Below are 23400 nucleotides of genomic sequence, written 5' to 3'. Positions count from 1 at the left end.
AGGAGCAATAAAGGATTCCTCCATTTCTAACTAAATAGGTGGATATAAGGGAAGATCTATAGAAATCCATCGATTTGCTTGTTTTAATGAGAACGCGGAATGGTATGTTTTAAAATCCGGAAATATAAGACCTCCTTAAGGTCTGTCCTTCTTTAAGGAGGACAAGGCTATATTAGAGGATTTACCTTTCCATAAGAACTTTATTAACGTAGAATCCATTTTCTTGAAATAATAATCAGGAATACGAATAGGAATCATGGAGATTATATATAGTACAAATGTAGAGAGCATCATCTTAATTTAGTCAAGTCGTCCCCACCACGATAAAAAAAGGGGGCGCCAGCGAGAAATAGAGTCATTCAATTTTTTTATAATATAATCACAGTTTAATTTTAACGTCTCAGAAAGTAGAGGAGCGAACCATAAACCCAGATATTTGATTTTATGGGGTTGCCAAGAGAACTGGAATGCTCAAAATGATGTTTCTGCCACAAAAAAATTAAGGGCAAAATTAAGCACTTAACAGCATTACGACGATAGCCAGAGACCTTAAAGAAAAAGATCACCTACTAAAGAAAAGAAGGAAAAGAGGATTCAGGATTACAACAGTATTAAAGAATATTATCCGCATAGACTGACATTTTAACCTGTTGAGGACCATAGTGAAAACCAGTAATACGATCACCCATTCTAATCTTGGTTAAAAAGGGTTCCTAAGCTGTAAGAAACAATAAAGGAGATAAGGAACAACCCTGACGCACCCCCCTATGTAATGAGAAGTTATCAGAAGACATACCATTGACAAAAATTGAAGCTCAGGGACTTGAATATAATAAAGAAATTAAAGTAATTCATTTAGAAGGAAAACCTGCAAACTTTAAAGCAGAAAACATAAAATCCCAACCAATTCTATCAAAAGCTTTCTCAGCATCTAAAGTAATCGCTACAATAGGCTGATCTAAAGAAGTGGATTTACTTAAAACATTAAAAAGGACTCGTGGGTTGTCAGATGCAAGTCTCCCCTTAACGAAACCTGATTACTCAGGACCAATGAGATATGGTAAAATAGGGTCAATACAAAGTGCTAGGATCTTAGCAAAAATCTTATAATCTGTGTTGACCAAAGAGATAGGCAGATAATTCTTACAGAGAGTGTGATCCTTATCGTCCTTAGGGATTAAGCAAATCAGTGCTTCTTGAAAAGTGCCTCGAGAAGAGCCATTCTCAGAAAAAGATTGAAAAAGAAGTAATAGATTTGGCAAAAGTATTTTTGCAAAATGACTGTAAAATTCAATGGTAACGCCATCAGGGCCAGGTGCTTTCCCACGACGAAGCACTGAAACGGCTTGAGAAATATCTGCTAGAGAGATATCAGAGTCAAAAGAATCAAAATCAATGGGATTTGATGAAGGAGAAGGAATGGAATGAAGATAGGAAAGAAGATCGGAATGACCAGTTGGTGATTCAGGAAAGTATAAATCCTTATAAAATGATACAAATTCATTCAGGATGTCTTTATCTTTGAAGATAGAAGTACAGGCAGGGCCTTGTAGTGATTCAATTAAATTCTTATCTTTATTTCGGAACATTAAGTGCCATAAAAGATACATAAATACATTATAATTACTTTGTAGTTTCACAATATACATTACTTAAATCACAGGTCGCAGACGTGAGGCCTATAGTTAGTAGGCAGTTCATTTAAATCCCGAACACGACTTCCAGATGAAAGAAAAAACACTTTAAAATACTTAAATATTTAAATACTAAAAAGGCATACATATAGAATCATGTTTAAAATCTGCAAGTCCAGAAATTGCACTATAATATGACATGTATTAGTATTCAAATTTTCTGCCTGATATATAAAAAAAAATCACTAAGGAATTTTTCACCTCGAGATTGAATCTATGGTTTCATAATTTCAGACCCAATTTCATTCTCTTTAAATTTACGGCCAAGAGGAATTTACTGATACCAAAAACTATAACCTGAGTGGTATCAGTTTTTAAGATTCTTTCAGCCTCTTCGTGGGATCTTGAACCTATGTTCCGACAAAGGGGCAGAATTCACCTTTTCCGTGGTCCTGCATAGGTTGGGCAAAAAAACAAAATGTGTGCCTCATCTTCCTTTGTCTGATTCGCACATAAAGTACACCGATTTCTACTACTGTTAGACCACCTCAATTCACAAACATTTGTCCTAAGAATGGCATATCTGAATTTCATATAGAGTGTCTTAGCTAGCGGAGGATGAATCTCATCTAATAAACATTCAAAAGATGCTACATCTTTGAACAGTAAAAAATTATTTGTCAGAGATCCACGTATATTTAAGTTCACTACCGCATGACTCACATATGACCAGACTGATAGCTTTAGAATTTTCTTTGAGGACAAATTTAGTGATTCTAGTTCATTCCAAAAGTTTGATAAACCCAGTTTTATCAACCAGGTTCTTACATGTTTGAACCATTGAACCTTATTACAGTGATCTAGATCCATTACCTCTTTTAGACCATTTTTATAATCTATCAATTCTGGGGTTGTCCATAATCTGACCCAGAGCATCAACGGTCTTAGAATAGCATGATGGTCTATGCGTTTCATGTTCAGGTCTAAAAGACGGGGAGTTAACGGAGTACTAATTGGCAGTTTTAATAAAGCCCTGTAAAACTTATTTTCTTCTTTAACAAAGGAATTTTTACACATTGGACCCCACAATTCTGCCCCATATAATACTCCTGATTTGTACCTTAAATGTAAAAATCTCCAGGGCCGGGGTGATTGCCTTATTCAGGCCTTTACCGTGTCTTATCATTATTGTAGTGATTCTATTTTTGTTCTTTCTTTCCTCACTTTTAAATAATTGGGCAATAATTTTCCCATCTGGTTTTGACCCCCATAGTAACGAGCATTGATTTTCAGTAAATAATTAGAGGCATTGTCAGTAGATAATGTATTAAAAGAAAGTTTAGTGTCTATAAACTTTTTCAAATAAGACTGATTATTTGAATAATACTAAGTATATTCTAATTGTTTAATGTTATTAAGTAGTTGAGCAGATTGGGCTTCAGCAGACTTTTTGTTTTGTGAAACAAAGTTGATAATAAAACCTCTGGCAGCCACCTTAAAGGAATGCCATACTAAAGGGAAAGTCCAGGGTGTTATTAGTAGAAAAAAAACTCTGAGGCAAAAGAAGTAAAATCTTGACACCAAATAGGGCAAGGAGTAAGGAGTTATTAAAACGCCATCGACCTGAATGAGGAGAAAAAGGGATTAGGTCAATATCTACATGTACAGGGGCGTGGGCTGAGATTAATATTGAACTAATTTCAGATTGGATGGTGTGTTGGGCAAGGGACTTATTCAAGAAAAGGTAGTCAATATGGGATTGAGTGTGGTGGGAGGCTGAAAAAAACATTATTCCCTAAGATCAGGGTCACCAAATGACTACCAACGCTTTCCGGCATATTGTAGAAGTGAATTATGAGTGCATTTTAGAGGCAAGGAATTTAACTCCAGAGTGTCTATTCCGAAAAGGATAAAAAACTTAATTACAATCACCACCAAAAATAATATAATCATCATTATATGAAAGTAACTTCTCCAAAAAAAGTATTGTCCAGATTAGGGGCATAAATATTGAAAATAACTAAAGGGATCTTATCAACAAGAAGTTTAACAATAACCCATCGGCCCTCCAAGTCAGCTTCTTGTTGAACAAGCAAAACATTCAGTTTTTTGTGACATAAAATAAAAATTAAATTTTTCTTACCCGGAGAGTTAAACACATGTCCCACCCAGCATCTCTTCAGTTTTGAGGCTTCATCTCTAGTAATATGAGATTCTTGAAATAGAGCAATATCAGATTTTAACTTAGCTAGGTGAGAGAGTACCCGTTGCCTTTTAACAGGATTATTTAATCCTTTAATATTCCAGGTTGTGACCCAGGAAAGTAACTTGCTAAAAAAGTATGAACAGGTATGATGCTTATAGGAACTGAAGTTAAAATTACTAGAGAAATATATATGAAGGGTATAAGAAAAAGAAAGGGCACTTATTTTAGAGAAAAGAACATGGGAGAGGAAAGAGGTAAATAAGAAAAGTAAAAAAGAGAAAGGAAGAAAATCAATGAGGATGTGTAGAAAGAAACAAAAAAAGGGAGAAGATAAGGAACAATGAGACAGTAAAAGTCATACAAAGACGACTGAAAATCTTACCTACATATGCAAAACGACTGGAAAGTGACTACACCAGAAGATGACGACGACAGATTTGAAGCGCCACAGAATCCCGAAGGACCACAATCAAAGGCTTCAACGTAACAGGAGGCTCATAACATAACAAAATTGTAGGAGTAAAACCCCTGTATGTGAGATAAAGGAACATAGTAGGGAAAGTAAGAAGAAGTGACCATAAGGAGAGTAATATAAGAAAGGTATATAAAACTAAAAAGAGAGACAACATTACTTAGGCATTACAAAGATATAAGCAAAACAACATTCACTGAGTACTTAGAACAAGAAAACATCTACATAACACGAGGCACAAATGACAATCATGCAGGTTTCGAAGTATCCATGGTATCAGCTCCATGGAGATGAAGGAACTCTTGTAGCGCCGCTGGATAATCAAATGTTGTAGTCTTGTCTTTATATGTAACCTTGAAGAGACAAGGATGAAGAAGTCCAAACCTGGCGTTGATTGAACGTAATTGAGAACGAAGAACGAGAAACTTTTTCCAATGGTCTGCTCTAATTTTAGCGACATCTTGAGAAGAGACGGTGACCTTCCCAAAAAAATAGTTTTTTGGTCTTGACAGTTGATAGGACTTGAAGAAGGTCTGTGTATTGCAGAAAAAGCATGATGACGCCACAAGGTTTCATAGAAATTTTCGGTCCAAGTCTGTGAGCTCTTTGAATGTTGAGAGAAGGAGTAAATTCAGGAATTTAGGCAAAAAAGATTTCAAAAAGATGGTTGGGTTGGAGCCTTCAATATTTTCAGGAAGACCATAAAGTCTAAGATTGTTCCTGCGATTTCTGTTTTCCAAGCCCTCCGCCTATTGTTTGAGGAAAAATACTTCAGACTCCAAGGATGAGATGCAAGAGCAAGAAGTTTGGAGAGATTCCATTCATTGTTCCACAATGAGCACTCGTGAATCCAAAGAAGGTCATTGTTCATTCAGAAATTGTAGAGTTTTATAAGTTTCCTCTATAAAGCTCGGATCTCATCAAGAATAATATCCATGGAGGACGATGAGGATTTTCCTGGAGAAGGAGGGTATTTTTTAGGTCTTTTGGTAGAGATTGCAGGTAATTTACTTGAGAACTGCGTTTTTGGTATGGTGCCTGAAGAATGATCAGGTTTCTGAGAGAGGAGTTCTTCCATTTCAGTATAGTTAGAATTAGAGCCTGAATCTGAACACGCAATAACTTTAGTAGAAGCAGTGAGCTTAAGATTCTTCAGCCGCCCCATGAAAAGTATGGTGAAATTCAGTGATTAACACTAATCTCTTAAGACCAAAAATTTTAAATCCATAAATGACTAGCAGAATGAGACTTTACACAAGCTGCAGTCTTCAAAATCTAGAAAGTCTCCTTCAAGGATAAGTGATATGACTCCAAAAACCAGATAAAACAATAATATGCAGGTTAAGTATTCACCTCATAGAGAAAAACGAGTAGGATACAAAATGGTGGCTGTTCTCAAAAATTATAAAAACGACTTTAATATATGCCAGGAAAGCCAAAGAAACAGCAACAGCGCTTCCACAAAAAGAGAATCATTGTGCACACAGAAATAAAAGCTCCAATGATAACTTATGGACCAGGAGCTGAGGCAGGAAGAAACATTGTGAAGGACAGTGCACTCGTTATGAAATGAAACAATCGCGGTGTCAACAATGGGCTCAAAATGATGGAAACAGCATAAAAAGCTGTTAAATAGCTCACCGCGATATTCAAACACGGATGTCAGCGCCCATATTGATTGAAAGATGAATTTCTCTCCCGAATAAAGATCTTTTCGGTTCGGTGAAGCGGAGCTCTACAGCTACGCGGCAATCTTGTTTGGCGCGTAAGCCACGCCCCCGTGAAAAGCAACTCTAAGTTCTAAATCCCAGCAAAACTATCAGCATTATGAGGTCAATCAATTGAGCACCATAACATGAGGCATGATTTGGAGTATCTTAGGATGGCTAAACTACTGTATTTAGTGCTACATGAAAAGTTTATTGTTATTATTGTTTGTGACATCATCTGTAATGCTCTTTGTGAGAGGTTGAACATTGCAGGGAACTGTTGTAGTGGACTGTGAGGGAAGAGGTCAGGGAAAAGTGTTTGCTTTTTAATCCTATATTTATATCTTTCTTTCCTGCCCCAGAATTTCCACATTGCCCCTCACAAAATCTCATCCCTCTTGTGCATGTCAGGAGGAGATTTCTGAATGTTCCTAGAGTCTCCACCACTTGGCATTGGGCACACAGGTTTCCTAATGCAGAACATGTGATGTTCCTTCTTTCCAATCACCTACATGTATTGGAAAATGCTAAAGTTTGCTCAAGAATTTTCTATTTCTTGGATGAACTGAGATGAGATATGGGAGTTGAAAAGAATGTAATTTCCTCTTGTAGAGAAGGATGCAAAGGTCCGGCAGCGAGTGGGTCGTGTGAGCCGGGAGGAATTAGAGGATCGCTTCCTACGACTGAACGAGGAGAACATTCTACTCAAGGAGTATGCCCGGAAGCAAGAGAGCAAGATCAAGAGGTCTGTACCATTGAATATCAATGAGAGGATAGTGTGATGGTCTCCCCCCATAAATGGAGCACATTGGATGGCCACCATTCCTGTGTTATGGTGCTCTCCAGACTGTATATGATCAGAGAAGCGGCAACAATTTAGAGTGGGGGTTTTGTTTCTACACATATTTATTATTTTTGCATCTTCAAGTAAAAAATGTTGATTTATTTTGCTCCTATTAAAATCTTTGTGTCCATCACACTTCAAAACTAGCAATTTATTTTACTACATTTGTGCTGTCCTAACTGCTGAAAGACTTTTAAACATGTGTATACTTCACTTGCATGTAGTTAAATGTTTGTTAAACAAAGGTATATCCTACATCCTTTGGTTTCACACTCTGCACGTTCCATAACAAGATTGTCAGATATTTAACTTTACAAAATCCTCTCAATGCAGTAAAAGAAAAAAAACTAATAACAATATTTATGGTAACAGAATAAGCAGCAATTTGTCAGAAGACAAAGGCTAGCCCTTGACCACTATCCTTTAACGCACGGCAAACGTGACAAGATAAAACCGACATTTAAAAGATTTTTTATTGCTCATTGACTTTCTGCACTCCACGGTTATTTGAGGGGTGCTGCAACTCCCCCAACCCTCCTAATATTAACAATATTAGAAATAATTATAATATTGTAATTTGTGAAGCACCTAGTAACTTCTAACAAAGTGTCCCAAAGCTGAGGAATAGCTCCTGAATACAGGTCCAGGTGATTTACCACAACATCCCTAATCTGGTCAATCTCAATAACTAAGTGGCATATTTAGAAGAAAATGCCAGAGTGTGGGGCAATGCCAAATTTGGCAGTGTCATGCTCCGACAGTTTCAAAACGCAGTTATGCTCCGTATTTCCTACAATACAGCTCACCCCTGTGTTTTCCCAACTGCTGGCGGTAAAATTGGCTGCCTTCTGCCAACGCAGGCACACTTGCATCATGGTGCAAGGGTGCCTGCATTGCAGGAAATTATTGTTTATGTGCAGGAAGGTGTCCCCTCATGCACATAAACAATCCATAATGGCTATCTGCTACTTCTATGTGTGCTGCAGAATGAAGTAGCACATTTTCAGTATTTAATGATTGTTTATGTGCAGAAGGGTATCCCTTCCTACACATAAACAATCATTAACCCCTTGCATGCTCCTCAAATGTTCGGGCAATTTACATTTAGTGCGGGATTCGGACGGCCTCCGGCCATCGTGAGCAGACGCCCACCGTGACTCATGGTGGCCGGGGGCCGTCATGGGCATGCAAGGGGTTAATGGCTTTTTGCTCTTTCAATTCTTTCTACAGAATGCCGAAACCATAGAAAAAGCAAAATCAAGGAGAAATAAAAGCATTTTTTCCTCATGCGCCATTCTAACGCCTTATTTTTTGGCGCTGCCATGTATTTGCATCTCCTTGTAAATCTGAGGCAGCGTCATAAAGCTATGGGCATTGGGGTGGAATGCCCACAGCAACACCCATTGCACGCCCCCTTGCCGCAGAAAACTGCGGCAGAAAGGGGCATATTTACAAGGTGGCGTTAAGCTGCACTAAGTGGCTATGTGCCACATTGTAAATATTGAAAATGGCGCTACCCCACCGGAGCATCAAAAAAAGTGATGCACCGGTGGCAATGGCTTGAAAATATACCCCCATGTTTTTAAGTTTTTAGGAAACGCTAGTTTAAGTTTTTTCCTGTCTGAGAGAAAAGGGCAGAGAATTCCACATTTTAGATGCCAAGAGACTGAAACAGCAGCCCCCAAACCATGCTCTTTTTACAGCAGGAATACAGACCAGATAAGCTCCTGCTGACCTTAAATTTCGTCTGGGAGAATAGAGCATAACCAGAGAATGGAAATAACGAGACTTTTTTTGTTAATAATTCAATGACAATGACACATTGCTTTAAAAAAGAGCCTTTCACTCACAGGCAGCCAGTGCAGTCTAGCAAGAGCAGGGCCTAAAGACAATCGCTTTCCAGTGCCTATGCATGTGATGCACCAGCACCACGTATTACCAAGCAGTGCCCCAGTGGTGGCTGCTATGATTGCTTAGTGGCGGGTTGGGGGAATACAACCAAAATAAAAAGCACAACTAGAAATAATTAAAATTACACTCACCTGCCACTTCGACGGCCGCCGCCTTGCTTCTCTCCTTGGATCCTGGACTCTGACTACTCAGGCTCCTGGATGCAAAATCCCAGTGCTTTTCTTGTACTGGGAATACTATTTCCAGCATGAGAGAAGCGCTGGGGTTGGTCTGAGCAGTTTTGTTTGCTGTTCAGACAGTGCATTGGAGCCTGAGTGTTTTTCCAACCCGGCTGTGCAGCACATCTGGGTTGGAGAAACTTAACTGTGCATGCGTGTTTGGCCAGCCTAGAACAGCCAGCCAAACAGACATGCCCACTTAAAAGTGCCCACAACTCCTCCCCCTGCCATTCCTGTCCAACAAGGTTGCCTGGCCCGCCCGCCCTGCTGAAGACTCACGTCATCAGCGGTTAGCCAAAAATAGACTGATAATAAAATGCTTTTATTATCATTGTATTTTTCCTCTTTTAGCAGGGGAGGCACCCCTGCAGTGCCCAGTTGCACCTATTAGTACCCAAAGAGCTCCAAAGAGTGCCATGCAGCACCTAACTGCACCTTTTTTTTGGATGCACTTTCTATCAAAGTAGTGAGACGACCATTTTATATATTTAACTACTTTTTATAATGCAACACATGGCACCTTCATGACTACAGAACGATAAAGGAAAACCTACAGAAAAAATAGTGGAATGAGGACTAGGGGTTAAGAGTTTAGCCAATGCAAGAACAAGTCCTGGATCTGGCATTGTTGACTCGTCCCCCTTGATGAGGCAGATGCCAAGTCAAAAGCAAATCTGAAAAACTCAGAAGGTTGTTTAAAGTTTGACTCACACAGGGCGTTTGCAAATCATTGGCAGGAGCCCCAACTGACATATTTAAAGTTTAACATACACTCTCAAAAGGGTAGCATACCCTCTTAAAAGGGTAGCATACACTTTCAAAAGGGTAGCACATACACTTAAGAGGGTATCATACACTCTAAAAGGGTAGCATACTGTCTTAAAAGGGTAGCATACACTAAAAGGGTAGCATAGCCTAAAAGGGTAGTATACACTCTCAAAAGGGTAGCATACACTATTAAAAGGGTAGCATGCACTTTCAAAAAGGTAGCATACACTATCAAAGGGGGTGCCATACACTTTTAAAACGGTAGCATACACTCTTAAAACGGTAGCATAGACTCTCAAAAGGGCAGCATGCACTCTTAAAAGGGTAGCAGTGACTCAAAAAGCCGAGCATATACTCTAAAAGGGTAGCATACACTCTGAAAAGGATAGCATACACTAAAAGGGTAGCATACACTCTCAAAAGGGTAGCATACACTATTAAAAGGGTAGCATACACTGTTAAAAGGGTATCATACACTCCCAAAAGGATAGCATACACTCTTAAAAGGGTAGCATTGACTCTAAAGGGGTGGCATATACTCTGAAAAGGGTAGCATACACTAAAACGGTAGCGTACACTCTCAAAAGAGTAGCATACACTATTAAAAGGGTAGCGTACACTTTCAAAAAGGTAGCCCACACTGTTAGAAGGGTGGCATTTACTCTCAAAAGGATAGCATACACTCTAAAAAGGGTAGCATTGACTATAAAGTGGTAACACACACCCTAAAAGTGTAGCATGGACTCTTAAAAGGGTAGCAGAGGGGGGCGTGGCAAGATGGCGATGGAGTAAGACGTGTCTTTGAGTCCCTCCGGCGCCAAAATCATCAGCTTTGTTTAGCATCCCTTTAGGGCCCGCTTCCACCCGTAATTCTGCCTCGCCGGGGTGGCCTCTGCTGCAGGGAAGCGACTGGTGTGTTTTTATTCGCCGCAGCCCTAGTATTTCCCGTGGTCGGAGCCAGGGCGCGGGGAGGCCCGGGCACCAGCGGGGCCGAGACGACAGGAGACCCGGCACGACGAGAACAGGAAACACGAGGGGCATACAGCGGAGGCCCCTGGACCGAAGCCTGAGGTCCGCACAATACGAGAAAACAGTGCAGACGCTACAGTGGTGGTGAGTGCTGCCCTGAAATTGATTTAGTGCCGAGGGGAGACGCGGCGGTAGGGCAGCACCCCAGCTGACGCCGGAGCTTCTGGGTCTACTGCGACGAGTGCGGCACCAGACCTAGAGTGGGGAGACCCGAGGTGCGTCGCAGAAACCGAGCGGCGCCATCCACCTGAGACCGAGGCTTCTAGGCCTGTGGAGGCCAACTGCTCGAGAGGGCCGCCTCTGGACCGGAGCCTGGGGTCCGCACGACGAGAGACAGCACTGCCGTTGTTTTGGCGGAGGTGAGGGCTGCACTGAAGCGGAGTGGACAGAGCCGAGGGGAGAAGCAGCGGTGGGGCTGCGTCCCCCCCCACCCCCACCCCCACCTAAGGCCGGAGCTTTAGGGCCTCGTACGGAGAGAACTGCACCGGGGCTCGCGTAGAGAGGCTCGGGGTGCGGCGAAACGGCTGGGCAGCACCACCCACCTGAAACTGAGGCCTCTGGAGGCTGACTGTTTGAGAAGACCTGGTGGCCATCGGGTGGCACGACTGCGGATCTCGCCCACAGGCCGAGGCAACAAAGTTGGGGGGCGGCAGGAGCGGTGGAGGAGTCAGCACGCAGTAGGTGGACGTGGGGGCTGTGATCTGTCTGGGCAGCCGTCGAAATGCTGCGAATCCATATTAGGCCCGGGGACAGTAGAGGGCCTGCGTGCATCGGAGTAGCGGCCTAGGAAGGGCTGACCTGTGGCCTGGTGCAGTATTGCTTCTGGTGGGTCCCTACTGCCTGACCGGACACGGGGGGCAGGTAGCAGTGGAGGCACCGGCGGAGGTGGAGGAGCCCCGGGAGTAAAGAGGTGGAGAAGCAACGAGGTGGTCGCAGATCACTAGGTGCACTGTGAGTCGGGCAGCGGGGCCCACGATAGCCCACTCTGCGCCCCGTGAGGCCTGACCCTGAAGGGAGAGCTCGGCCCGGACGGTGGAAGCTGGCGGAGGGGAGAGTACCGGTGGCCAGTCAGATAAATCGGCCGAGTGGAGAGGCCTGCTTGTGTCAGCCTAGAACTGGTACGCCCGCCTGGGACGACGGCTGGCGTAAGGAGGCAGGGGCGGGAAAGCCAGCGAAGAGGTGGCCCGCTGACCCCACTGGGGGACCATCCTGGGGGTCGAGAGAATCGTAGGGTCCCTGCAATGCTCCCCCCTGCTGCCTACCGAAGCGGTGCTGCGGGAAGTGCGGCTGAGCGGGCAGAAGACTTACCGGGTCTGTGGGGCGGCCGGCGGAGCAGACCGGAGCGACCGCGGGGCTACCCTTTGCCTCCTGGGAACCTAGTAAGCAAGGAATAAAGACAAGCAACATGCCAGTGACTAGGCTGATGAAGGACAAGCCCGGCAAGGAGGGATTGCCAAAAGGAGTGCCGCCATCGGTGTCCCCGGGGGCCAACAAATCACCGCACCGGGATGCGAATGAGGAACCTGCCACCAAGGCTTTCATGATCGACGTCTTCAAGGCCATTAAAGAGGACATCTCGGAGCTGCGCTCCCAGTTGGCGTCGGATCTGCGAGAAGTGCAGAGAGACGTGGATAGCATAGGGGAACGTGTGGCTACTCTCGAGGAGCATGACCTGGGGATGGCGGAGGACGTACATCAGCTCCAGCAGGACGTCATCAGGCTAACGGAACAGAACCTAGATCTCCAAGCCCATTCTGAGGACCTGGAGGACAGGTCCCGGTGCAACAACATCAGGATACGAGCGGTCCCTTGGAAGGGTGAAGGTTCGGACTTGAGGGAGTATGTAGAGGCCCTCTTCAAACACGTACTGAATGAGGAGGACCTGCAGGAGATCCGTATGGACAGAATACACCGAGTGGGTTTGCCGCGAGGTCCAAAAGCGCCACCCCCTGATATCCTGGTCTGCATCCATGACTTCCAATTAAAAGAACGGATTCTTCGGAAGGCACGTGACTTCAACCCCCTACAGTTCCGTGAACATCGCCCTCAGCTGTTCCAGGACCTGGCGGCATCTACTCTACTGAAGCGACGTGAATTTAGACCTGTCACTGCTCACCTGCAGAACAGGGCGTGGCCTACTCATGGGGGCACCCCTTTCGCCTAATCTTTCGATGGCAGAATAAGCTGGTACAGGTTCGTTCCCTCACGGCAGCCATGGACATTCTGGGCCTAGAGGGTGCTGACGCCGGACCGGGGGGGGGCACGTCCCCGAGGCGACATCGAAGATCCCCACCCTGGCAGAGAGTGGGCCGGCCCGCGACGACGGGGAGGCCCAATCCATCTGCTAGTCTTCAGGAGAGAAGGGCAGCGGTGTCCTCTGTTGCACTGGTGACTGAAGCTACGACGGAGGACGGTTCTACAGCTTCGTAAGGCCCTAGGGGCAAGGACTATTGGCGTCGGAGGGGGTCACCTCCAACAGGTACCACGCGTACTCTATGTTCTTTCTTGAGAGACAAGCCCACTACGGGGCTGGGTGGGAAATCGACTGGTGTCATCACCCCCGACCTTTACGGCCTGTCTGTCGAACTCCTCTTGGGGACTTTCCTTTTGTCTTATTGTGTTCTAGCCAGTTGATCTTAGGATTTTTGGAGGGTGGGTGGAGTTGGGGAAGGGGAGACGGGAGGGTGGAAGGGGGGGGCAGTGGTGGTAGCGTGGGATCTTTTACTTGCAACTTTCAACAGCTGGATTACGTAGCTTACATAGGAGGGGTGGTGTGTATATGGGGCTGTGGGGGGCGGATGGAGGAGGCGAGGAGGGGAGGTCTCCTGCGATTGAGTGGTTGCGGGCCGATTGCACTGGATGGGTGACTGAGGACTGGCTGTGTGGAGTCTGGAGTGTCTGGAACGGTGGGGAACGAGGGAACCCCCCCCCAGAATGTGCAGGGTCGGTGGATCTGGGGATGATGCCGCTCACTTTGGGATCATGGAACGTGAAGGGGCTGAATTCTCCCCAGAAACGCCAGAAGGTTTGGAAATACATCCTTGATCACCAGTTGGACATTGTGGGCCTCCAGGAAACCCATTTATCCAGGGCAGAGGAATCTCGCCTTAAGCACAAACAATTTCCTCTTATATACAGGTCCTCTGTCCCCATGAAGCACACGGGGGTTGCTCTCATGTTTCGTGCAGCCCTGCACTTCCAACCCCTGAGAATTCAGAGCTATAAAGAGGGCCGTTGGATCATGGTCAAGGGCTTGTTGCGTGGTAGGCTCTGCTCTTTTCTGGTCTTGTATGCTCCCAATGTGGGCCAGAATGGGTTCCTGCAGGCTCTCCTGAGGAGAGTTGTAGATTTTGCGGAGGGGCCGCTGGTTGTTATGGGGGACTTTAACCTCGTATGGCAGAGAGATATGGATAGCTCTCACCAGCAGAGGTCTGACGCTGGCTTGTTCTCCACCGATATTCAGCAGATGATCGCGGACATGGGCCTTATTGACGGATGGTGCTCCCTCTATTCGCAAACTAGGGACTATACCCATTTCTCTCATGTACACCACTCTTACTCCCGGCTGGACCACCTCTTCCTGAGTCAATCCCTCCGCGGGGACCTGCGCGAGGCCAACATTTTCCCGCTATTGGTCTCTGACCACAGTCTGCTCACTATATGGCTCCACTGGGGAGCGGCCAACAGGTCCCAGCGCAAATGGTATTTCCCGGCCTCGTTGGTCCAAGACAAGACCTCCTGTACCGCGCTCCGGAAAGATATCGAGTTCTTCGAGCTTAATGACACGGACGACACTTCGGTTTTTAACACATGGGATGCCTTCAAGGCGTCCATCCGCGGGAGTTGCCTAGCACTGAACGCGGCCCTTTACAGACTACGGAGGAGCGAACGAGAAAAGTTAGAGGCGGAACTCTCCGCTTTAGAACAGACACATAAGAACACCCCCTCTAGATTGTCCCTGAGGCAGCTGACAGCAGTCAGGGGTAAGCTCCGGGCCCACTATAACAACAGGGCGGAACACACGTTGCTGAAACTCAGGCGACTTTCGTGCTCCCAGGGGAATAAAGTGGGGAAGCATCTTGCCTGGCATCTCCGTGACAAGAGGGAGCGGGAGTACATCAGAGGTATCCGAGACGCTACAGGGGTCTTGACACATCAGGACGAGGCCAAGGCCAGCCTCTTTGGGGACTACTACAAATCACTCTACACGGGGAACTTTCTAGACTTTGCCGCACAAACAGAGTACCTACGGACGTTACCGCTGCCCCAGGTGTCGGCAGAATGGAACGAATCGCTCTCTGCTCCCTTCACCAGAGAGGAGGTGCTGGCGGCCATCAAGAACCTGAAGCCCCATAAGGCTCCAGGGTCGGATGGCATTACGGCCATCTTTTATAAAACCTTCGCCTCTGAACTCTGTGCTTTCCTAGTGCGCCTTTTTAACAGCATGGCAGAGGAGGGGGTGACGTCTGAACCATGGCTGAAGCATTGATATCAGTCAGCCCCAAGGTGGTTAAGGATCCTTCAAATTGTGCCTCATACAGACCGATTGCCCTGCTTAACCTGGACGCCAAGTTGTACTCCTCCATCATTGCAGGCAGGCTCAATGAGTTAATGCCGGCACTCATCCACCCGGATCAATCCGGATTCATCAAAGGGCGCCAAACCCACGACAGCACCAGGAGGGTGGTGCACCTGATTGAGAAGGCCAACAAGTTTAACATACCAGCGGTCCTGGTGGGCCTCGACGCCGAAAAGGCGTTCGATAGGGTGGATTGGCGGTTCTTATTCCAGACTCTGTCGGCATTCGGCTTCTCCTCTAAATTCTTAACGATGATTAGAGCGAACTATAGCTCTCACCGATCGAGAGTGGCAGTAAATGGGCAACTGTCCTCCTTCTTTGCGCACACTCGGGGTACTAGGCAGGGGTGTCCTCCGTCGCCCATGCTGTTCGCTTTGTGCATTGAACCATTGGCACTTGCAGTGAGGGAGAACCCTGACGTTCGGGGACTTCCGTTCACCGGGGAATCACACAAGATTACCCTCTTCGCTGATGATGTCCTGCTTTCCCTTTCAGACCCGGCCCACTCTCTCACCTACATGCAGGAGACACTAGACCGCTTTGAGAGCGTAGCAGGCTTCAAGGTCAACTACGACAAATCCTATGTCCTTGGTATTAATATCCCCCCGTCAGAAGTACTTCACCTTAAGCCGCTCACGCCACTGCGATGGGCCAGTTCTTCCATCCAATATCTGGGGGTGCACTTGACACCCACGATCGGGAAGCTCTACTCGGCCAACTTCCCCCCCCCCCTAATTGCGAAGATCCAGGCGGATTTGGTCAGGTGGAAGCCGATGTTCATATCCTGGTTGGGAAGGATACATGCGATTAAAATGTCCCTTCTTCCCAAGCTGCTGTACCTCTTTCAGGCACTCCCTATCGACCCTGGAGGAGACTTTTTCCAGCGCATTAAAACGCTGATGCTGCGTTTTATATGGCAAGGAGGCCGGGCTCGCTTCGCCTTTGCCACCCTGCGGCGGCCTAGACGAGAGGGGGGGGGTGGGACTGCCCGACGTTCAATTATACTATAAGGCGGCACAGCTGTGTGTGTTAGTAGAGTGGACCCAGCGCGAATCAGAGAAACATTGGCTACACATGGACAGGAGTGTGACTGGGAGGACAATCTGGGACTTGGTGTGGAAACCCAAATGCGATAGGCCCAAGAATGCCTATATTAGCACCCCACTAGCACTACCCTGAAGGTCTGGGACTCGGTCTCTAGAGATGAGAGGTGGATGACGTTTCCCTCTCCTTTTACACCCATTCACTTCAACCCCGCTTTCCCACCAGCGTTGACTTAGGGCCCCTTTGCGGCTTGGAAGGAGGGGGATGCTTGGCACTTACGCACCTATTCCACGGCTCTGCTCCCCTCACCTTTGCTAATTGTGGTAGGGATTATGGGGTCCAAGAGTCCGAAAGATACCATCATGCCCAACTGCTCCACTGGGCGCTGTCCCCTCAAGTGAGAGACTCGGCTACTAGACCTCTTACGACCTTCGAGGCCTTTTTGTCTAGGACCTCCTCAATGCGAGGAGTCATTTCTTTCATCTGTGGGCTTCTCCTGTCCACCGCCACCTCACCCCGTTATATGTCCATGTGGGAGGGGCTACTCGATCGGGAAATTTCTGAAGCGGAGTGGTCGCATTTATGGTCCGATATAACTAAGCACAACCACTCGGTGGAACTCCGGGAGGCGCATCTTAAAACTAGGATGGACTGGTACCTCCACCCGGCTAAATTGAAGCAGATTTTCCCGGGCTCTTCCGATAGGTGTTGGAGGGGTTGTGGGCTATTTGGGGGATTTCCAGCACTTCTGGTGGGACTGCCCCGTCATCCGTCCTTTTTGGGAAGAGATCTTGTCCCACATCAAGGAGATTTCAGGTTACCCTGTTTCTGACTCGATGGCCCATATTTTGCTGGGTCTTCGGGATCCGGAACTTGAACACCAAACCAAGGCAGATAAGAAAATATTGTGGCTCTGTGTTGGGGCGGCCAAGCTAACATTGGCCGCGGCGTGGAAGAAGAGGGAGGCTCCCGCTATCTCACTTTGGCATGCGCGCATGTGGAGGTTGCTGTGCTTGGAAAAGATGGCTGACATCTTTCGGGATGACTTTAAGAACTTCGAATTTCGCTGGGGTCCAGTGGTTAAATTTCTTTCCATAGGCCTTCCGTCTGCGGTCTGTCCCCCCAGTGTCCGGGCTCTCCATCTGTTCCAAATGTGATTGTTGTTCGCTCCTTGACTTGGTCCCATCAATGGGGTATTGCTACCACCACTGGGGAGGGGGGAGGGAGGGTGTCCCGTTTATTTGTTATCTTACATTTTGTTAGTGCTTGTTACTAAGGCACCCCGGCACAAGAACATTAAGCTGACACCGCCTGCAGTAGCCTTTGATTTGACATTATCCTACGGACTCTATAACTGGCAGCGGTGCTACTTTTTGCTAAGGGGCAGGGGTACTATTACTTACCCATATGGGTGGGGAACGAGCTGAGCCACCTTGCTCCCCTAAAGCCTGAGGCCTGTTGGGGCCTGACTCCATGGTGACGTCCTTGGGTTATGGGCCTTATAGATGACTCTGCTCCAGTCTTTGCCCCTGCGTGGGAATTTGTGCGGGATTGTCGCATTTTCTTTTATTTTAAATGCCAATAAAAACACCTTGAACAAAAAAAGAAAAGGGTAGCAGACACTAAAATGGTAGCATATACAATTAAAAGGGTAGCATACAATCTCAAAATGGTAGCATACACTTAAAAGGGTAGCAAACGCCTTAAAGGGGTAGCATACACTCTCAAAAGGGTAGCATACACTCCTGAAAGGGTAGCATACACTTTAAAAGGGCAGCATAAACTATAAAAGGGTAGCATACACTCTTAACAGGGTAGCATACACTCTTAAAAGGGTAGTACACACTTTAAAAGGGTAGTATACACTCTAAAAGGTAGCATACACTCTAAAAGTGTAGCATACACTCTTAAAAGGGTAGCAGATACTAACATGGTAGTATCTACAATAAAAAGGGTAGCATACACTCTCAAAATGGTAGCATACACTCTTAATAGGGTAGCATACACTTTAAAAGGGCAGCATACACTCTCAAAAGGGTAGCATACACTCTTAAAATGGTAGCATAAACTCAAACAGGGTAGCATACACTCTTAAAAGGGTAGCATACACTCTTAAAAGGGTAGCATACACACTTAAAAGGGTAGCATACACTCTTAAAAGGGTAGTATACACTCTCAAAGGGTAGCATACACTCTTAAAAGGGTAGCATACACCCCTAAAAGGGTAGCATACACTCTCGAAGGGTAGCATACACTCTTAAAAGGGTAGCATACACTCTTAAAAGGGTAGCATACACTCTAAATGGTTAACATATACTCCTAAAAGGACAGTATACACTATTAAAAGGGTTGCATACTCTCTTAAAAGAGTAACATCCACTATTAAAAGAAAGGGTAGCCTACACTCTAAATTAGGTGGATTTTTCACAGATAACCAGCATGTTCCAAACTCAAAATGACCATCTGATTGATTGAGAACAGCTTTCCACTTTGCATCTTGCGAGAGCCGTGCATACACTATAAATAGGGCAGATGGGAGATTTTTAAGATTTTGCAGGTCAGCCAAGAAAGACAGTTGAGGTGGGATGCACTTGTCCTGACTGTCTCCTCTTTGTATTTTTCTTTTTGAGTAATGGGTTATCCTCCATCAGGTGAACCTTTGAGGTTCACTAGAAATTAAGTATTTTTCCATTCCTCTTCAGGATGGGCACCAAGCTGCTCCGTTTGGTGTCCGAGCGGAAGTCAGGCGGATCCGGGGCCGCAGCTGGAGGGTCCCAGTGGTTGGGCCGGGACCTGGCCACAGAGGAGGCAATGGAGCAGATGCAGGATCAGGTGCGCGAGCTGGAGCGGAGGAACGAGGCTCTGCGGCACCGGCTGTCAGCCTGCACTCGGCAGCTGCAGGTGCAGGGGAGCTGCCGCCACTGCCCCTACGGCAACGTCCCTCCTAGGACCGACTCGGGACTGCGCGCTCACGGCGCAGAGCGCCACACACCAGAGAAGGCCAAGCGAGGTAAGGACAAGCCGGAGTCTGAAGAGGAGCTGGGATGGGTTCAGGGTGCCAAGCCTGATGCAGCCACAGCACTGGGACACATAAGGTTAGCAGCATTATAGCTCGAGATACTAAGGGTTAAACTAGGACTAGCTGGTGTTACTCTTATTGCCACTCCATCTAGGGGTGCCACAGGGATCTATTTTGAGTCCCATCCTTTTTTATTTGTATATTGGACCATTGGCTAAGATTATGGACAATTACAAGATCTTTATGGTGTCATATGCTGTCGACACACAGCTGGTGGTGACCCTGGCACAAGACTTCGGTGAATAAGATCTACAGTTCTCTTCCTGCCTCAAAGATCTGGCCTCATAGATGTCAAACAACTGCCTTAAACTAAATGGTGACCCCAGACACTGGGGTCTTTCCCCGAACCTACAACCGAGGTAAAAAACCTAGGAGTGTTACTTGATCCTAAACGCTCATTTGAGTCCCAAACCAGGAAGGTGGCAGGTAGATGCTTTAGCACTCTTAAGATGTTAAAAAAAACTAGATATTCTCCCTGTATCAGTAAGGAAAACCATAGTCCACACTCTAGTGACCTCACAACTTGATTACGGGAATTACCTATATCTGGAAGCACCTAAGGACTGCGTGAAACGCCTCCAGCGCATTCAAAATGCAGCGGCACACTTTGTTCTTAATCTACTGAGGCATACTTCAATGACAAAAGCTCTTGACTCCTTCCACTGGCTACCAATCGGGAAAATAATTCTCTTCAAAGCCATGTGTTTCTGTCATAGGAGCCTACAGGGGAAAGGCCCTAGTTATCTGCATGACTTTCCCACCCAGTACAATCCGCCATCTAAGATCAACAGGAGCGCAGTTACTCAAGATACCCAGGATAAAGAAAGCTAGGATGGGCTACCTAGCGGCCAAGAAATGGAACACACTCCTTTTCTGGCTATGAGCTGAGAAATCTGAACCAGTCTTTCACAGAGGACTGAAAACTAGATATTCTCCCTGTATCAGTAAGGAAAACCATAGTCCACACTCTAGTGACCTCACAACTTTTTTTTTTTTTTTTTTTTTTTTTTTAAATTTTTTTTTTTTTTTTTTTTTTTTTTTTTATTGTAAGACATGAGTTCTGCAATAAAATGGCAAAAGATGTACACTGCGTCACGCCAACAACCCGGAGGCAGGCCGCTATCAGGTGTACATGCTCGAAAAAAAAAACAGCGAAATAGGCCAGGATTCAGGACCTGACCGGGTTTAGCATGTCCATAAATACACACAATATAGTAAAAGCATGAAATTGAGCAGTGTAACATCAGCACGTAAGTGGTCTTACTTTTCTCACAGTGATGTAGACATGCAGGTGAATTAGAAAGCAACAAAGCCGCATCAGTACGATCAGCGGGTAGCAACCCGTTGCTGCGGCAGGTGAAAAGAATACATCTAACATCACTGTTTACTACCAATGTAATCCACTAACAAACAGAAAACGAAAACAACAAACTTCGGTGCAGTATATAAAGACAATTACTCAACATACCATCCATTCATTGGACCGCGCAGCTCGATGCCGGAACATCATGAGCACAAGGCAAATCATATTTGGATTGGGGGTGCGGAGACCTCCACACTGTCACGAGCAGGCGGAGGGGGTGGAAGAAGGGGAATGGGGGGGGGGGGGAGGGGGAGGATGCTGAGTGGGGCTGGCCACCAAGTTTAGAGGCCAAAGTAGGGACAGCGGGGGCAGGGCCAGTATCCCATGCGGGATCAATGGGGCAGTAGGTGCAGATCGCGTGTAAGAGCGGGGCAGGGCCACAGCAGCGCAGGTTCTCTGAACAGCGATCACTCCATCACACAAAGAACACAGTCAGCCCATATCATCTGAAACACCCGCATCAGGTGGCTCTCCCGAGGTGTCTGAGCCCTCCCGCTGTCTAGCCCACTGTATGAACGGGTCCCAGATATCTGTGGGTCTGGAAGCGGTGGGCATTGTCTCCCAGTAGTGTGTTAGCTGAGCATGACCGTACGTCACATCCCTGACCCACCCCGTGAACGAGGGAAGAGCCTTCCTGCCCCAGTGCAGTGCGACCTGCCTCTTGGCATAGAGAAGTAGTAGTGCGTGCAGTTTCCTGTCGCAGGGTTCAGTTTCCTTAACATAGCCCAATAAGCCCAGGAGCGGTGTCGGTGTATCATGTCTATGTATGATTTGGTTAATGGCTATAAAGACCTCCGACCAGTATGTGTCCAGTTTGGGGCAGCTCCAAGCTACGTGGAGAAAGGACGCGTCCTCCCCTCCACATTTCCAGCAGGAGGCATCCGCACGGATGCCCATGCGGTGTAACAGTGTCGGCGTGCGATAATATCTGTGTAGAAATTTGAAATGGATGAGCCGCAGTCGATAGTTCGGAGACAGTGCCGTGAGTTGCCTACAGCAGTATTCCCATACTTCATCCGTGAAAGGGTCCGCCAGGTCCGCAGCCCAAGCCTGTTTAGCCGTGGCCACTGTTAGCGGGGACTGCTCCTGCATGCAGTTATACAGTCTCGATACCAGCTTTTTGGGGGAGGGCCGTGACAGCAAATTTTGAAGAGCGTTCAGAGTGCATGGCTCCTCCGGGAAGTGGGGCCCCATCTTTTTGCAGGATTCCCGAAGGGAATGGTATAACAACGCGTCTGCAAAAGAGTCAGGCTGGGCACCATCACTCGCGTTCATCTCGACAAACGTACCACCAGGGTATATATCAGCAAAGGTGTGTAGTCTTTCCCCTCTGATCCGAAGCACATCACCCCTGGCGGTCAAGCAAGGCAGCATCGGGTTTCCCCGCAGGGGGACGGCCGGTGCGTAGAGAAATGGGAGTCCCGCAGATTTCTGAAGTTCACGCCAGGCCCAGCGAACCATCTCTACGGTGTCGATCTCCTTCGACGGGCATGAAACCTTCCCGTATAGCGCCACACTTAGCGGTAATGGGGCCGCTACAGCCAGTTCCACTGCAACGTGCGGTTGGTAAGGAGTAGGGAAGGCCCAGAAGTGCAGAAACTGCGCTTGTGCACAGAGGGAGTACAGCTTCATATCTGGAGCACCAAGGCCCCCTTGGCGGAGCGGAAGTGTGAGCAGGTCCCAGGACACTCTCGCCTGACCACCAGCCCACACCAACCTTAACAACAGCGAGCGGACCCGAGCGTGAAAGTGCGCCGTCATCGGTGTGACCTCACAACTTGATTACGGGAATGATCTATATCTGGAGGCACCTAAGGACTGCGTGAAACACCTCCAGCGCATTCAAAATGCAGCGGCACACTTTGTTCTTAATCTACTGAGGCATACTTCAATGACAAAAGCTCTTGACTCCTTCCACTGGCTACCAATCGGGAAAATAATTCTCTTCAACGCCATGTGTTTCTGTCATAGGAGCCTACAGGGGAAAGGCCCTAGTTATCTGCATGACTTTCCCACCCAGTACAATCCGCCATCTAAGATCAACAGGAGCGCAGTTACTCAAGATACCCAGGATAAAGAAAGCTAGGATGGGCTACCTAGCGGCCAAGAAATGGAACACACTCCTTTTCTGGCTATGAGCTGAGAAATCTGAACCAGTCTTTCACAGAGGACTGAAAACTAGATATTCTCCCTGTATCAGTAAGGAAAACCATAGTCCACACTCTAGTGACCTCACAACTTGATTACGGGAATGATCTATATCTGGAGGCACCTAAGGACTGCGTGAAACACCTCCAGCGCATTCAAAATGCAGCGGCACACTTTGTTCTTAATCTACTGAGGCATACTTCAATGACAAAAGCTCTTGACTTCTTCCACTGGCTACCAATCGGGAAAATAATTCTCTTCAAAGCCATGTGTTTCTGTCAGAAGAGCCTACAGGGGAAAGGCCCTAGTTATCTGCATGACTTTCCCACCCAGTACAATCCGCCATCTAAGATCAACAGGAGCGCAGTTACTCAAGATACCCAGGATAAAGAAAGC

The 23400-nt window shown here is 46.6% G+C and overlaps 1 protein-coding gene across 3 annotated transcripts in view; it reads left to right on the top strand.

Annotated features, from left to right (window-relative positions):
• Positions 1-23400, top strand: part of LOC144755675 (X-linked retinitis pigmentosa GTPase regulator-interacting protein 1-like) — a 434709-nt gene that overhangs the window by 112093 nt on the left and 299216 nt on the right. For all 3 annotated transcript variants that reach the window (XM_078644845.1, XM_078644846.1, XM_078644848.1), the window contains 2 exons: positions 6634-6766; positions 19117-19424. In XM_078644845.1, coding sequence (XP_078500971.1) covers positions 6634-6766; positions 19117-19424 — 441 coding nt within the window. The remainder of the gene's footprint in view (positions 1-6633; positions 6767-19116; positions 19425-23400) is intronic.

Source organism: Lissotriton helveticus, chromosome 5_1, assembly GCF_964261635.1.
Source record: "Lissotriton helveticus chromosome 5_1, aLisHel1.1, whole genome shotgun sequence".
Taxonomy (NCBI): Eukaryota; Metazoa; Chordata; class Amphibia; order Caudata; family Salamandridae; genus Lissotriton; species Lissotriton helveticus.
This window is presented reverse-complemented; position numbering and strand designations above follow the sequence as displayed.